At 34.8% G+C, this 18,476-nt stretch overlaps 1 protein-coding gene across 1 annotated transcript in view; it reads left to right on the top strand.

Annotated features, from left to right (window-relative positions):
- The window catches only part of Skeletor (DM13 and DOMON_DOH domain-containing protein skeletor), a 65,887-nt gene extending 47,885 nt beyond the window's left edge, over positions 1 to 18,002 (top strand). Inside the window, exons 6-13 of the mRNA XM_076409215.1 lie at positions 4,579 to 4,678; positions 6,730 to 6,914; positions 8,851 to 9,046; positions 9,135 to 9,362; positions 9,427 to 9,621; positions 10,751 to 10,944; positions 13,257 to 13,481; positions 16,482 to 18,002. Coding sequence (XP_076265330.1) covers positions 4,579 to 4,678; positions 6,730 to 6,914; positions 8,851 to 9,046; positions 9,135 to 9,362; positions 9,427 to 9,621; positions 10,751 to 10,944; positions 13,257 to 13,481; positions 16,482 to 17,687 — 2,529 coding nt within the window. The 3' untranslated portion in view covers positions 17,688 to 18,002. The remainder of the gene's footprint in view (positions 1 to 4,578; positions 4,679 to 6,729; positions 6,915 to 8,850; positions 9,047 to 9,134; positions 9,363 to 9,426; positions 9,622 to 10,750; positions 10,945 to 13,256; positions 13,482 to 16,481) is intronic.
- Positions 18,003 to 18,476: the final 474 nt, after the last annotated feature.

Genomic DNA, 18,476 nt, shown 5'->3' with positions numbered 1-18,476 from the left:
CTTTCAAGACTAACAATGTTCTCTGAAATAATTGTATTAAATTATATTTCGATTGAACAAACTACTTACTGTTTTTATACATTTCGTATATTTGAACTCTGATACAGCTACATCAAACTGATCCTGATTCATCGCTCGTTTCTTTTTGGTGAATTTAAGGTTATATTGTTTTTAATTTTTTGAGATATTTTCGAGACCATGCCCGTACTATTATTCAGCGCAGATGCAACACGTTAAAAATATTTTCAATAAAACTCGCCACAATTTTAAAATTATTAAAACAAAGCCTTATAACAACGTTTGCATGTTAATAACCCGTAATTATAATATTTAAAATGATTTTACGTACGCTTGACAACCGGACGACTTCGACGGGCTAGTTCGGTTTCACGTTCGAACTTATCAAACAACATTATGTCTCTTTTTAACTAAAATAAAAATGAGAAGAAAAATATTGTCTGATTCTGAAATTAATTTACAAATTTCGACAGATAATACATTAAACATCTTGATGACGTATATACAAAAAAACTTTAAATAGACTATGTATTAACAGTTAACACAATCGTTTAAATATCGAAAAACCAACTTTTCATAAACTTGAGATAATAAATAAAATAACAAGTCTTAGAAAAACGTTTACCAACTTAAAAAACAATACGAGCACTCTTCGAGAATGTTATTTCTGGTTTTTGTTTTGAAGATCGAGGTTGAAATAGAAAGAACCTACTATCTGTATCTGTTGTTCCAGAAACGTCCTCTAGTCTACGCAGACAACTCGAGAAACATACCATCGCAAAAGCCTTTAATCGGGGGACACATAGAGGCGACTACTTTTCGACCTCACACCTCATTCTCTCACCAACATCATCATCAACCACCACCACCACATCAACAAGCACGTCAATTAAATTTCGCCACTCCTAACTACCTCCAACAAGGTGGGTACGTCCCTTTCACTCAGCTGACGCAGGCGCCGGTCTACCAGCAGCAGGCTCAAGAACGGTCACTTCAGCCGTCACCACCTCAGTTCGTCCATCAAGCCAGACAACTGTATCCCATCCAGCAGCAGATTCAGGAATCGATTCCCTATCAGGAACAGCAACAGCAACAGTATTTCGCTCAGTACCAGCAACAACCGCTTGCTTACCAGAACCAACAGCACCAGGATGTCATCGGGTACCAACAGCAGTTCGCCAAACCTCGAAATCGATTTGACTTGACTCCAGCATCGAACGTCCAGCAACAGTCTTACACACAATTCGGTTAGGACCGATTCACAGCCACGCTAGATTTTAATATTTATTATATTAATAACGTGTACATAAAGGTTTCAATGCTTTCTTGCTAACGCTCTCTATATATGTATGTCTTCACTAACTAAGTTTAGATGATAAAACGTTTCTATGAGGCTCTATCTATTTTATATGTGCAAAAAGATCTGTGATTTCCCTAGCTATATGTCTAAGTCTTCATCAGCTTAAGGCCAGTCTTGTTTTTCCTTTTGTTTTATTTAGAAATCGATGTTTTTATATGTAAATAAATGTATACATTTTTTATTTTAATAAACTCTTTATTAGCAATAACGGGTTTTCTTGTATTTTCGATTTCCATGTATTTTAAGACAGTCGCTGATCCCTCAACTTCATTTTCGTCATTGGTAAAGTCAATAGTAAAATTAAACAATTTTAAGGGGTTCTTGGATATCACTACTTTGATTTTTTCGGATCAAGGTGTGAAGCGAAAAACGACCTTGGGATAACCTTGAAGTAACTTTAACTAATACAAATAGTATTTGATCGCCCATATTATATCAGCTGAATATATTAAATTAATCATTTTTCTCTCGTAACAGAGTGAAGAGATTAATTTAAAAATGATGTGTTACTAGAACTTGTTTTCACAGTATATGGCTCACATACGGCGAAGAAAACAAATTGTTTCATCAAGGCAACGCACCGTGTCACAAGTCAATCAAAACAATGACAAAACTACATGAATTTAACTTCGAGTTGCTCCCACATCCACCGTATTCGCCAGATTTTGTTACCGGCGACTACTGGCTATTCGCAGACCTCAAAGAAATGCTCTCCGGTAAGAAATTTCGCTCGAACGAGGAGGTTATCACTGAAACTGAGGCCTATTTTGAGGCAGAAGATAAATCGTTCTACAAAAGTGGTTTTGAAATGTTAGAGCGGCGCTGGAATGATTTTGTGGCTCTTGATGGAGATTACGTGGATTAATGAAGCCAATTTTGACGTCCGTGAACATTCAGCCGATGTATTACATATTTTTTATAAACAAATTTACTCTCTATAGTAGCTTTCGAAGATTTTTAAAATTTCACTCTACAGTAATTGTTACTTCTTCCCTCGATGCCAACATACTTCCACCAAAACCAATTTTAAGGTGCGAGGAAATCAGAAATCCGAGGGAGCTAAATCTGGACAATAACGAAACAATTCTATGATATTACTGATATTTTTTGAGCTCTACTGACACTGAGTGGATTGAAATGAAGTTTTGGTTATTTTCTAATGCACAAACTTGTTAAATAACCTAAAATAGATATGTTGTAGGCCTTCTCAGTGACCCTGTAATAATGGTGATGTGAATTTAAAATTTTTTTATAACATATAACGCTTAGTATAATCTTAATTATAAATTAATGTATTACTACATTTCATTTGTACTTGGATTAATTCACAAGCAAGACGAGTGCGAGAAAATACATCAATATGTATTTTATACACACTTTAATAACTTCACACAATTACAAGGCTGACTATATGCAGAAATGAACCATAACAACCATTTTCTTCAGTGGTTTGAAAATCAACTTTTAAAGAACTTGGAGGAACCATCTGTTAGTATTATGGACAATTCACCACATCTATATAGATACTGGTGGAAAAGATCCTAACATGTGCATCAACAAAGATTACAAAACTAATAATTTTTAAGTTATACAATGGAAAGTGTATTTTCGAAAAAAAAACGAGTAGCATTCTATTTATGTCATATATCTTAAAGGTTATAAGTTCTACAGTAATTTTACATTAATTTTCGTGTATTTTGCATCAAAATACGTATATTTTGAGAGATTTATCTTTATCCGAGAGGTAAAAAATGTGCACTTTTTTATATGTAGTCGTCGAAATTTGTCATTTTTTTGCTCAACGTTCATTTCCGTTAAAATAACCGCAGATTAATGAAAATTATACAGTTTATAAAGAATTTACCGGTGAATCGAATAGGGTTGTAACAATGTTTATACGGTATGTAATTTCTAAGTTATATAATGAAAAGTGTATCTTCAAATAATGAGTGGATTTTCTGTTTATGTCCGTTATCTTAAAAAATACATATTCTAAAGCAATTTAACATATAGTCTATTCGAAGTTTCTTGTACATACGCCATCAAGATGTATTTCTTGCCACAATTTGTAAATTCGTTTTAGAATCGGATAATATTTTCCTTCTCATTTTATTCTGCTGAGTTCGAACACGTAAAGGAATGAGCCTGTCAAAGTGGTCCGGTTGTCAGACGTATGAAAAATTCTTGAAAACAATAGTGATAAGAGGTTATAACTCTAACCTATAAACTATTGGCGCTGTATAATTAACTGTAGTTTTTAGATTTACTATAATGTTAAAATAAATTATATTTGAATACATTTTTGTTCAATTACTTTATTTACGAATTTTGTTGTATGTCAAAGCCAAACTGTACTAAAACTCACAGTTTATGCGGCAACATTGCGACATTTTGATGTCACAAATTAGGTGACCTATATACAAATTAACCTTGAATAGACTATATATTTTAATTTCCTTCACTCCAAAACACATGTAGTTTGAGGATTTCATTTTTATTAGAGAAATATTAATCTTTGTCAACTTCGAGATTGAGATAGGAACTAGGAATGCCAGGTTTGGATAAATTTAAAGGTATATGAGCTAAGACCGTGTTGGCTTATTTCTAAATAGCGATATTGATAGAAATGTTGCCTTTTACAATTCGAGATTGTAGTAAGAACTGGTAATCTACCAGGTTTTAATATTCTACCTGGTATTGTTAAAGGTATATGAGCTAAGACCGTGTTGGCTTATTTCTAAATAGCCATATTCATAGAAGGATTGCCTTTTATATTTCGAGATTATGACAGCAGCTAACAATCGGGCAAGGTTTTATGTTTTTGACGGTATGCGAACTGAAAACCTGTTAACCTGTTTTTATTTTTAAATGGCGATATTAATAAGACTGATGCCTTTTATATTTCGAGATTGTGACAGAAGCTGAGCATTTGACAAATTATATTTTTTGCGGTATACAAACTAAAAATATGTTACCATATTTTTAAATAGTGATGTTGATCGGACCGTTGTCTTTTATATTTCGAGATTGTAACTCATTTTAACCATCATCAACACTTAAAAAAAATTAAAGTCGTATAATTTTGCATCCAGATAAAACAACAACCGTCAAATAAAATACAACCGTCGTATAGCGATTATTATTTAAATCGCCTCACGAATAACACGTTATGTAACTCAATTTATTCTTTTTCTTTTCAGTCGAAACTGAACTGCGAAGTGCTGGACGACAAATTGGCTTTCGAGGTGCGTTGGGCAATTGCCGGCGAAAGCATTGTACTTCAGCTGGTGGCCAAACTAGGTAAGAGAACCTTCTGCTGACCTATACGACTCTGGTGTGTGTTAAATTAAAGTGGTCGAGGTACGGTTACGGAATCGGGCGGCAATATCAAAAGAATGACGCAAACCGAACTGACGATACTGATACCCAATGAGATGTTGGTTCATATCTTACGTAATAGTTTCGTGAGAATTTAAAATAAAACTCTTATTAAATTATTTATTATTATTAAATACGATAATATATTTAAAAAGGCTCACGACACTAAAACTCGCACAATACAATGTCTGATAATTCAATCATGGAGTAATAGAGAGAAGACTCAATAGACATCTCTGGAGAAAAGTTGCGCAATGTTCAATATCCAGATGGTACTGTGATCTTCAGTCTAGTAAGTTGATTGGGCAGTTCAAATAGCTATCTATAAAGAAAATAATTTGTTAAGATGGTATTTGTTTCATTTTTAATGAAATTTTACTAAGCAGATGTGTCAGTGTGTCATTGTGTCCCCATGTCTAACTCCAGATGTCATAACTTATTTATAAATAAAACTGAAATAAAAATGTACGTTTGATTTCGCAAAATAAATTTATTATATATAATTCAATTAAAACATAAAACTTAGATATAGAAAGATAAATATATATAAAACCAAATCTGTATATATATATATATATATATATATATATATATATATATATATATATATATATATATATATATATATATATATATATATATATATATATATATATATATATATATATATATATACTGAATCTATCATTTATTTAATTTTTTTAATTTAATAGGATATAAAAGAGTTTAATAACAAGTTTTAAAACAAATTCCCCATCTTTCCCTATTATAATTCTAATAATTCACATTAAAATATACGTACATTGACGCATCATTCATATTCTTAACATAATAATTGTAACACTCTATCTTGAAAACCATTACATTTTATACGACTAAAAGGTTTAAAATGTATTTTTTTTTAAATATATGAAATACGTAGAAAATTGCTATAACATGAAAATAGCGACATGGCAAAATACAGGTATAAAATAAAACAAATAGCTTAAATACCTACATACAATATAATCTTGGCAAACTTGCTAATTGTGGTATAAGATATTGCCTTGCCTCTTTTTATCTCATCTTAATCTATAGTTAACTCATAACAGATTATAAACAAAAATTTCACTTCTTTTTTTTAAATAGAATTCTTGAGCCATATATATTTTTGAACCCCATGATTTATAAAGGATGGAAAACAAAAATCTAAACTGTGTTAATTATGACCATATTGATTTGGATACTTAGAAAACAAATTGTTTAAATAGATTAACCCCTCAAAAATGAGTACTACTTTAATAAGCATATCTTTAGAATTCCCGGCAATTTGACAGCATTCAAATGTTGATTGACGTTGCAATATTACTACATTTCATCTCATCATAACGACTCAAACAAGTAATAGGTTCAAAGTAATGACATCTGGATATTGGATGTCGCGAAACATTTCCCCAAAACTTGTTATAAATGTAAATCTTTATATTTTCTGTGAATTTAATTACACCAAACCTTTCACGATACAACACTCAGCTTTTACCCTGAAACTCCCGCGTTACTCAAAATTACTCAACTTACTCCTGATAGAAACAAACTAAATTACATTCTATCGATCATACAAACATCAAACTATGGAGATATTCTAGTCTAGAGGTTTTAAAAATTTACGACTTTTCGAAAATAACGACAAATTTTTTTACTATGTTCTGACATTTTTAAAATTTTTAAATTAGTAAAAATCTGAATTGTATTATAGTTTTGATACTATAGAAGAATGTATAGAGAAAGCTCACACCAAATTTCACCAGTTTCCGGCTCACACGCGTCACTAAAACAGCTATATCTCCGAAAATAATTTAAAATTAAAAAATCTACTTAACGGTATGTTCTTAAAGGACTAATCTTTGAAAATATAAAGAAAAAAAATTGATTGATTCACATTTCTAGATCATAATTCACAGTCTTTAAATACCTTACTAATATATTTGTTCCAGATGATAGAGAATACATGTCATTTGGTGTATCTGCAGAAGAAAATAAGAGCGTTATGGTTGGAGGTGATGTTGTTGTCGCATGGGTTGACAAAACTACTCTAAAGGGTTACGCGCAAGATTATTATCTACAGGACAAGTCTCAGTGTTCCGGACCCACTGGTTCATGTCCAGATACAAGATTCCAAGTAAGTATTGCAACATATATTTTTTTATTAATCTCTTAGAACGTCAACAATTTGCCCGTGGGCAGTAAGTATTATTATATGATTTCAGTTATATAATATAACTATCCTGGCACGTAGAAGATCACTTCGGTAAGTGATCTACTGTACAACTTATAATCTAAATCTTATTTTAGATACTATTCTAACTTATTTCAAAGTCTATCCTCACTTATTTTAAAGTCTATCCTAACTTATTCTAAAAACTATTCTAGCTTACTCTAGAGATTATTAAATCTTACTCTATGTGTCTATTAATCAGTTCGTATGGTAGTTTGCGTTTGAGCCAACGCACTTCACTGTCCTAGCGTACATTTAACTGCTTGGCGAGTGCATTGGAACGCTCTAATAGTCTTTTAGAGTACTTTACACTAAAACTCCGAATCACACTCGTTATGGGTTCTATGGAGATATCGTGCTGAATCAGTTTGTTGGACACGTAATATGGGGCATCGACGATGACATGTAACATTTTATTCTGAGACCTCTGGAGGATATCTGTGTTATATTTGCTATGTTTTTTTCCATGTCAAACGTCGACTAAAATACAGTCCCAGATGTTTAACATTGTCTGCTTGCGAAAGTTCATGATTATTCAATTTTACTGAGGGACATGTTCTTCTACAAAGGGTGAATATCACATGGGTAGATTTTGTCTCATTTGCTTTGATATGCCACGTTTTCAACTACAATTCGACTTTGTTAAGATAAAGTTGGAGGTTTCTTGTGGCTGATATTGAATCCTCGTGTAATGATAAAACCGCTGTATCGTTAGCATATTTTGCAACGGTAGTGTTTCTTGAGGTAGGTCAGCTCTATACAATAGATATAACAATGAGGCAAGAACACTGCCCTGCGGAACACCCGAATATATTGGGTGTAGATCAGTGTATTCGTTACAATAACAATAATACTGTTTGACAATAACATCTCTGTCTGTGAGGTACGATTTCACCTGTTGAAAGTGCGGTCTCTTGTATAGATTTTACAACATAAATTTAAATAGGTAATGTTTTGAATAAAGAAACATATTATGTATATATGTATTACTTTTTGATTGATCAACCGACCTTATCCTACTTTTATGATAAAACCGTAATCCCTTCACGGTTTCTGGGCAAGAAACTGAGCCAATTCGATCCAATTAAAAACATCTTTTAGGAAACCCGAATTGTTTTCATTGTATATTTAGTATATTTCCATGCATATATACAGTGTAACCAATATATAATGACAAAACCTACGAAAAAATTATAGTCGCCCAAAGATATCTCTTATATAGGTCCAAAAAAGCTTTTTAATACATTTAGTAGTTGAACAATCAGTGGTAATCGGTCAGTAAGTATTTCTCCTAATAGCTGTAGAAAATCTCTTCATTAAGTGATATCCTGTGTAAAACTACTTGTCCTAAATCATGCTCTAAAGTCTATATATGTTCAAATCTTATTCACAGTCACACTTGCACATTGGACTTCTCTAACACTCTTTCAATGTACATTTTGAATTACACTCCTTATGGGCTCTAAAATATGTCGTGCTGTATATCTTCATTAGGGAGATAGTACGAAGTATGGACGGTAGTATGCAAAACTTTATTTTGGAACCGTTGAATGATTACTACATTAGACTTGTTCGCAATAACCTCTATCAAGTCTAATGTAGTCTTGCTAGTTGTACAGTAGTATGTTGAAGCTAGTTATTGGACATTTCTGTGATGCTAGGACTGTCGTATCATCTGCATATGTCGATAAGATTTCGTAAGTGAAAGTGACCTTTTCTTTACCAGCCTGTGAACTTATTCTACAGTTCTATGTTTGCTATAAGTTTTGTATCAGTTTTTATCCTTAATAATTTATACGCCGTTTATAGATGCCCCCAAATAGATGTTTCTTGGTTTTAGGAAAATACCAACAATGTCCGCTTGTTAAACGCCGCGATGGTCAATGGCTACTCCATCATCACCTACCAACGTCCGCTGAAGGCGTCAAACGAATACGACTTGCCCATTTATAGCAACAGGTCGCAAGCCATCATTTGGGCCGTCGGACCTTTGAATCAACGAAACGAAGTATCGTTCCATAGCGCCTATCTCAAGGGTCAGTTAACGTTCTTATACTCAAAATTATCTCATCGATCTTCCCATAAAATCAGTCAGTTGAATTGAGAACATATACCCGTTGATAGGCGACAGCTTCATCGATTTTGGAAGACCCGCCAAATGGAACTGTCCCACTCCGGAAAGCGATCAACCCACACCGAACCAACCTAAGGAAGTTATCGCCGAGCCAGAGTCCATCGAGGAAGAGGAACCACCAACCACCACGGCCGCTCCCAGAAGATCGGGCGGTGACAGGAGACGAGGAGGCGGTAGACCCAGAAGACCAGCTCCAGCAGTAGAAGCTGCCGAAGAAGGTAATTAAACTGGATGACCCAAAGAAATCCAGGCGAAAAGTAATAAACTATTGAACTGGTTCAGCGCAAGCCACAAGGAAGGAACCCACCAGAACCAAAAGCACGAATCGGGTGAGTCAAAGAGGCGTTTCGAACCAATCGCCAAAGAAAGTTACGCCATGGGAGATACCACCGATAGAATGTTACGAGCCAGATGACGGTGTTTTCTATGCCCAGATGGGACCAACTGGTGGCAAAAGGGGATATCCGGCTATTACAGGTAAGCTCTTTTTTAGTTCAACCGTCCAAGGGGGTAGTGATTTTTTGATTAAAGTATTCAAAACTTGAGTAATAAAATGAATAACTAATAAGACAACTTGTATGTGTCTTCTTGCTTTCAACTTTAGCAATCACTCCTCTATAAGTCATTCTTTTAAGGTCTCCAAACGTCAGATCTGGACTATACGATGGTTGTTCAAGCAAATCTTCCACGAATTTGAAGATAATATATACTTTGTCATACAACGAAATCAATCAGATCTGGTATTTTGCTGGCATATATTTCCCAATATGTTGTTTTACCATTTATTCGGTAGTAGTGATATTGATGTAATGGGTAACACTTTTATCAGTACGAATTGGCATATGTCTGGCCAATACGTTGATTTAACAATGGACTCACATTCACATGTAGCTTGTTAGATTGCATCGTATAGTTGTTTAACCTTAATGATGATAATTGTCAACCAATAGAATATATGTTTGTGATTGAAGTCTATTCCAATAGTGAAGACTGAATTTTTCTAATTTTTGAAAGAATCTGAGGTAAACCTCTTTTTGTAATAGATATCTAGGTAGGAAAAACACTGTAAACTTCTAATATTTTGTAAGGATTGTTGCAGTGATTGTTGTCTTCACATGTTTATAATTGACACTTTTGTTTTTTACTTTAAGCACTTGCCTTATAGCTAATTTAATTTTTCAAATGTTCTTAATATTGTTTTCAACTTATTGAATGATTGCTTTTTTGCTTATATGTCTAAACACTCTTAAATAGAAATGAAAAATGAAGACATATTTTCTCCATTAGCTTTTTTATTGCGTTCTGGCTGTTATTGATCTATTCTTTTTTCCATTGTTAATTATCAATACTTATAAAGTAACAATATATATGAAACAACCCGTACAAACTTTTCTACTAAAATATAAGGTTAGGGAAAAGTAATTCTTTTCTATAGCCCCAAGTTCTTCGGCAATTTTTATCTTGAAATGTAAAGTTATTTAACATTTTTAATAAAACATATAAAGTAATTACCCTTAAACCAAACAAAATGTACTAAAACTGATGCCTGTTTGTATTTTCTACAGCTAATGAAAAGATTTAAATTAACTTGCTTTTGGCATTGCAGGTCATGTAGGCTGGGGTATATCCTGGTACATTAACGGTCTCCTGATACCAGTCATCAATGTTGTTCGAGGTAAAACCTACACGTTTGTCGTGGAGGGTGGACATGACTCAGAAGTAGCCGCGAAATACCATCCCTTCTACATCACTGATGACCCAATCGGTGGTTACATCTACAAGACACAGGAGGAGAGAAAGGTGAATATATTTTCTGTATCATTTATACGTTTCTTGATTCGTGTACATTAACTACTGATCGCACTGCCCAACAAAAGAACTTGAAGGTTTCTTTCGTTTTAGTAGTCATTTAATTTTTCTCATTTTAAATTAAGAACAGGGCATATGACCAACAAATACCAGCAGCATTTAAAATCTGATTAATCTATTTTAAAGGACGTTTACATTCGAAATTGTTGAATAATCACCCAGCAAGTAACTAGATATAGATTTATTGATTTGTCTTTTGGATTTTCACTTATTAAGAGAGCATCCCTATATTCATCATCTTGTTTAACACTCCTTCATCTCTATGGTAGATCCCCTTATCCTGGTTGCTTCTGTCTTCATCTCTTCTACCATAGATGTATCTTGAGAGAACGAAAATGCGAGGTACATTTACAAGATTCTGTTCTTTTATTTTTTTTATTAATCTCTAGGACGTCAACAATCTGTCCGTGGGCAATAAGTAGTAGATCGCTTCAGTAAGTGATCTACTGTACAACTTATAATCTAAATCTTATTCTAGATATTTATTTTAAAGTATATCCTAACTTATTCTAAAAACTATTCTAGCTTATTCTAAAGATTATTAAATCTCACTCTATGTGTCTATTAATCAGTTCGTATGGCAGTTTGCGTTTGAGCCTATACACTTCACTGTCATCGCACACATTTAACTGTTTGGCGAGTGCATTAGAATGCACTAATAGCCTTTCAAAGCACCTCGTACTAACACTCCGAATCACACCCGTTATGGGTTTTATGGAGATATCGCGCTGAATCACTTTGATGGACACAGACGATCGTTGGGGCATCGACGATGACTCGCAAGATTTAAAATAAATTGATTTTATTCACAGACTACAATTTATCACAGATCTGTAAAAATATACTTTAATTGTTATTGTCAGATTTGTCCCAAGGCTGTAAAGAACTGATACTACCAATTTTCCCTTTAAGAGTAAGACTTCTTTTCATAAACTTCGCGAAAAAAACACTGAATCACTTATTTTTTATTTATAAAACTTGACAAAGTTTTTTCAGGTTAAAGGTAGCCGTTTCAAGTGCTCCTTAGAATATATTCTTTAATAGAATGCGGCTTTAAGAGACGTTTCGAATCGATTTTGGGGCAAACCTTCGTGGCAAGTCTTGAACGTCGCTTAACTCTAACTGCTCCAAGGCTTTTTGTTCTATTCTATTCGCGATTCGAATTAGCGAGGATTCTTCTTCATTTCCAACAGTCTTTATGGTTTTTTCAACTAGAGTGCAATATTCATGGCTTTAGTTCTTAATAATATTTTCAGCTGTGTTTCCAACATTTTATAACACTCAAAGTCCTTATGGACTCTATTCCATCACAGAAATATCGTGGTGGAACCTTTCTTGGAACTCATCTGCGTATTCTGTTACGTGTTTCAGAAGCTTTCTTTTCTATTTCTTGTGCAACAAAGTCAAAGACAGTGGTAACAATTTTATAAGAATCCATTGTCTTCAATCAAAAGATCCCCAATAGGCCGCCTTCCTAAGAATCCTAAAATTGTATTTATTCGTGAAAAGAAAGCGTTGTAAAATGCAACAGAAACTGTTGTTTAAATTAATATATTTCACAGGTATGTTGATGGATCTTTTTTGACTATACACTACTATACAAAAAATATGCTAATTGCAACAAAAATGCTGTGACATTCATCGTTACGACAACAGTATCGCTGTTTTGAAATCTGCAGGTGAAAATATATGCCAATTTACTAAAATAGGGTACGAAACAATTTCATTTTTGGACAAAATTTTATGGAAAAAATCGTCATTTCGAGATACAGCGCCATCTAATGACGGAAACACATAATCCGCGTAGCTCTCGAAGTAATTACATCATAAATACTGTCGAGCATTAACTAATTTCGACGCCGACATTTCTTTTATTAGCGTTCCGGTTGGCTTGTAACGCTCGCATTTAATTTTTGAATTAAAATGCAAATTAGAAAATTAACCTAACCCTCCGTCTTTCGCCGATTAAAAATTAAACGAAACAATTTTTCTTTGAGTTTTTTCTTCTCTTTCCGCGAGCGTTCCGATCCTGCGTAATCTAACAATTTCCCGCATTAATTGGGCCGCGGGTGGCAGAAAGAAACCTTCATTTTTGGCGGTTTGGGGCCCCAGATATTCCTAAAATTAATTTTAACGATCGTATCGTAAAGATAAATTATTCGTGGTGTAATGGCGGAGGCGCGCGCCTCCGCCATAATTACACAAATTTCGAAATAAAGTAACTAAGGTAATCGCTCTTTCAGAATATAACCATCTTCGCCGGCGCCAGCCAAGCTAAGGACGGAACCGTTATACCGACGGGTACCGGTAGATTGTGTAACTGGACACCGACTGGAGACAAGGAAGCGGACGATTTCGAGTCGTTTGGGGCTTATCAAAGAACACTGCAGCTGAAATGTGACCAAGGAGAGCCTGGTGTGATACAATGGACTCCAGACGAGAACACTCCAGACACAGTCTATTATCAGGTAAATTTTTAATTTGTTTCATCGGTGATAAATGTAGTCAATTATATAGACAAGATATTTAAGGTATTTTTTAAACTGCTGACCTATTTTTATAAAACAAATATATCCTACATTTTGTTTTCAAAAAGTTGTCTATTTAGTAGATTAATGTCCACTTTCAAATTATCTCTCGTATTAAAAGTGTTAAAAGAGCTATTTCACTATAAAATATTCTGTATAAATTCTTAAATAAATAACAGACTGTTCTGTTTGTAATAGTTCTTCATGCAGCAACCAAATGCCACCTATTTAAAATATAATCAAACTTTTGCACAATTTATAATAATATGATACTCCTTTTATGCAAAAATAAGATAAATAAATTTAGAATAATTTTTTATGGATGTTTGTGCTTATTTTCTGATAGCTCATGAGTTATTATATCTGATACTTCACTAAAGATGTTATTTTCATATTATAGTAGGTATTTGCATGTACTCTGATCATTTTTTTACTTTAAAAAGACTTATGTTTAAAAAAATTAGTATCCATCTTTTTTTCTGACATGACGATATCACGTTGTAAAAACAGTATTGGTTTGACAACAATCTAATCATATATTCATTTTCGTACTTCAGCATCTCGACCGACAGACAAGATAATCAGAAGGCACTATGTCTGGTTAGTACACTTGTTGTGATACAATTTCCATTCGAGCTGCAATAGTGTATCCTTAACAACTCTTGCAACGTGTGGTTGCAAGCTTAGTCATAGAAGAGGATGATTTTGCGTCTGTTACTCGCTATTAATAAACTTTTTCTGCTATACGATTTGCAATATGTCGTCTAATTAATTTATCTGACAGCTATAGACATCTTTAGTAACAGTTTCAATGACGACGAGGGAACTATTTCCAAGGACAAGATCATGAACTAAAAAAGATTATAATAGGATATTTTCGACCATCCTATCCACATTTTTATCCGTCGGATATTGATTATATAACCTAAAATAAACAAGCAAGATCCATGTTGTGGGAAAACCAGATTGAGAATTAAACTGGCGATGGCGTCGCTCGCTTGTTCTGGTCGAGAAAATGTTTGTTTTAAATTTAATATCCTGCGGGGCAAAGAAACCGGATTACGCTTCGTGTAAAACTCTTCGGAAAATATTTCGACATTGTCTAATGAAAACAAGTGACACAATAAGAACAACTGAAGGCAATGTACGGGACTTCCGCAACTTTATTTCTCCTAGTATTGCGTAGTGCAAATAAAGAATCCACCCACTAAATTTAACCTGATTGATGACAGGAATTTTCACTCTAAATCATTCGCTCTCACTTCATTTATTCACATTAGAAAGACGTTTAATGGGAAAAATTGATGACAATATATATATTATTCAAAATATTGTCCATCATTTTCCCATCTTTCTGGCAACTTGTTGTTGTTGGTTTGGTAATGGTCCAATACAAGTAGTATTTCTTCAGCATTTCGAACCAAATCATGAAGTATCGATTTGAACAAATGGTAATCAGAAAGTGCTACATCTGATGAGTATAGTAAATGCAGAAGAACATCCTATTCGAGCTGCAACATTTCATAATTCATAACTCTTACAACCTGTTACTACAACTTGAATTATTACTTACCCTTGCTGGTCTTACTGCAACAATTCCTCGTACAATTTGTTCAATTGACATCTGCAGCAACAGTTCCTTTCATTTTTAGCAGCTCATGATAGACTACAGTTTGCTTCGGTGGTGATGTGGATAGCTTTCTTGGACTAACCCATGATGTTTTGTGTTTGATATTATTATAGTAGATCCACTTTTTAACACATTGCCAATCCCAATATGCCTCAGAAAACTCTATCTCCAGCCTGCCAAGCATAATGGGCAGAAATGCATTTTCTGTTAATTCTTGTAGCAGCCATTCTTCCGTCATTTGGATCTTTCCCATCACATGTAAACGTCTGAAAATAATTCGTTCACCAACTGCTAAGCTCTCTGAAACTTCTTTGAGAGTTTTCGGCCAACGAACGTCTCAATTCAAATCAAACAACAGTAATTAATGGCGGAAATTCAATTTTGAGCATCCATGATTAACGTCTGTACACACTGAATAACTCAATAAGTTATCTTTTGTTGTTCCCACTCCCATGACCCTGTCTTGGAAATTATCAGAGATCGATGGTGATATGGATAGCTTTCCTGGACCAATTCCTGACGTTTTGTCTTCCTTAATTTTATTATATGTTTTTAAAAATTATACTCTTTTAAAAGCAATATCTGGAAATTTCATTAATTCATTGTCATTTCTTTCTATTTCATTGGAGAACTTTGCGGATTATATTTACACTATTTAAATCCTATATTACCCAACATTGTATGAAGGTATGTTATAAGCGAAGCGTTAAAACAACATTTGCCGGTTTATAACCTGTAGTTATTATGACTAATATTTAATACGACTTTTACAGGCTTATTTGGTTATATATTCGACCGTGTCAGAGAGCATTGTATCACTTTTTAACTAAAATAAATTGAGAAGGGAGATATTCTAGATATTGATGACGCGAGTTCACTGTTATTTTGAATAGTCTATACGCGCCTTTGAGTTCATTTGTCATGATTTTTCCACATATAACAAGCACATCATATCCACAAACGTAACAAGAACCCTTTGAATCAACTTTGCAAGGTTTTCTCTGCATTGCACAGCAAATAAGTAAGTTCCAAATGATGTTTGATGCGACGTCAGCTGACAGCCATTGTAAGAGTGCCACCTTGCGCAAACTCGAAAACTAGAATCAATCTCGGCATTCGAATTTAAGATCTGAGTTCGGGGCATCGTATAAACCTAAGAATAGTTCTCATATATTCAGGTCCAAAAGTTGACCCAAATTTGTAAACTTCTGTTGTTAAATTTTTTCAGGCGTCTTAAAGAGGTTCCATTAGCTGTATTATCGCATGGCGAATGTTAAATAAACCAATAAAATAACCGTTTTTGTTTGCAGTGCTTCTCCCACCGTCACCTGGGCTGGAAAATTAACGTCCTGGACGCCTGCGACGAGGAAGGCGGCGCCAGCGAACTGAGGCCCGTCGCTGTGCGAGCTCCCGCCCATATTCTGGACGGCTTCGAGACCGGATCGGACGTTGATATTGACGGCGGTGCGTCGACCATCCAGGAAACACGGGTAATGCCAAATAAATTACTTCTCGACGAGCTCAAAGCAGCCGATAAATCACAAAATACCGTTTCAGAGAGCGCTACACCTCTAGATGGGACGCGAGCGAATATCAACGCCCGATACAATATCATGTCTCTTAACCGACCACCGTCCCACACACCCACTAATATAAGCAATGACGCCCCAACCTACCATGCCGATACGCAAAGTACAAAGACCCTAACCACAAAAAGACACGTCCTAGCAGAACCGCCCCTCCCTCCTCCACCGAATTACGCCCGATTGACCGTTAAGAACGTCCAGATATCACCGCCACAAGCTTCCACCGAGAGAGAACCGACTATCTCGTCGCTAAACGCTCAAAAACTGATCGAAACCCGAACCGATAACGACTCAGGCCTCGACGCCGACGTGGAGATCGCCGACGAAGGCCAGACCGGCGTCATCGAGATCAAAGGGGAGAAGAAACTCGGGAACAACGTCAAGGTCAAGCGGAAAACCAAATACCCCAAGTTTCCGAAGAAACCGAGGTCGATGATCCACACCCGCAGCTTGATAGACTCGGGCGACGAGCCGGATATGGCCGCCGCCGACAGGATCGAGTCCTATTACCTCCCCCCACCGGGTCACTCGGAGAAGCCTCAATACTCACGGTCCAAGCAACCGTCCAACATAGATTTCGACGCGCCGGGTCCCACCGGACGAGCCAGCTCCCCCGCCCTGATCGCTAGCTCCCCCCCGGACGTGGTGGTCACCTACGACGGGAAAAAGGTCTCGGGAGCGAGCCTCTCCGCGAAACCCTTCGAGAAATCGATTCTGTTGCAACAGCGCGGGTCTAAAGCGGCGGAACTGATCAAGGCCAGGCCCCAGTCGGTTCCCTTCAAGGGAGACCTACCCCCCTTGAATCCGGACGTTCTTTTCGACACCAAACATCTGCAAAAGCCAACGCACGCGGGCGTTCTGAGCAGAGACCTGGATACCCCACTGCCTCCTCCCTCTGGATCCACCAAACTAACCAGAATTAAATTATAAGCGATCGCGTCTTATCTGTCAGAAGTCTGATGTGTTTATTCTTAAATACTTTCAAGTATTTTTTAGTGTATTATAATTAGAATGTTAATTGAATGTAGTAATATGGTTAAAAATGCTGTAAATATGTGTAAAACTGGTGAAATTATTTGTATCGAGTTGTTTTTTTATATATTTTATAAATACTGTTTAAATATATGTAATTTTATACGACCATTTCCTATCTTCTTTTTTTTTAAATAATAAAGCGATTATCACAATGTGCCTTCGCAATTATATTATTTTTGTAATAAATAAAAAGTATGTTTTTATTAAGAATGTGTTTTTTATAGTTAGAAGTACCATCAAGACCAAGACCTTTTTCTTTTTCCGAAATAATAATTATATAAATCATATAATTTAACATTATTCATAGAGTATATATTCTTTCATTCCCAAAAGTTTCAAAAATAAAGGCGAATGCGCTAGTCCCAGAAGCCCATTTACCACTACATTTTATATATCATTAAAATTGTTCTGGATGAAATACCCAAGAATATATTAAACTTATTTAATTATGACAAATTGATTTTATTATTTGGAAGTTTAAATTATACAGATTACTAAACATTTATCTCAGAACAGAAACAGCAAGTAAAATATTTTAAATGTCCAGCCTGGGAATTCAAAAATACCAGCAAAAATTTTAAAATAAGGAATCAACTTTTAAAATTTTTAATAAAATAAGATAATGTACTATGATACATTACCATTCTCATATACATACATAATTTAAATCATCAGTTAATGAAA

The sequence above is a fragment of the Rhynchophorus ferrugineus genome, unplaced genomic scaffold (genome assembly GCF_030347505.1).
Source record: "Rhynchophorus ferrugineus isolate W39M unplaced genomic scaffold, kcgeb_rfMv2 rfM7, whole genome shotgun sequence".
Lineage (NCBI taxonomy): Eukaryota > Metazoa > Arthropoda > Insecta > Coleoptera > Curculionidae > Rhynchophorus > Rhynchophorus ferrugineus.
Note: the sequence above shows the minus strand (reverse complement) of the source record. Positions and strands in the feature narration are given on the sequence as shown.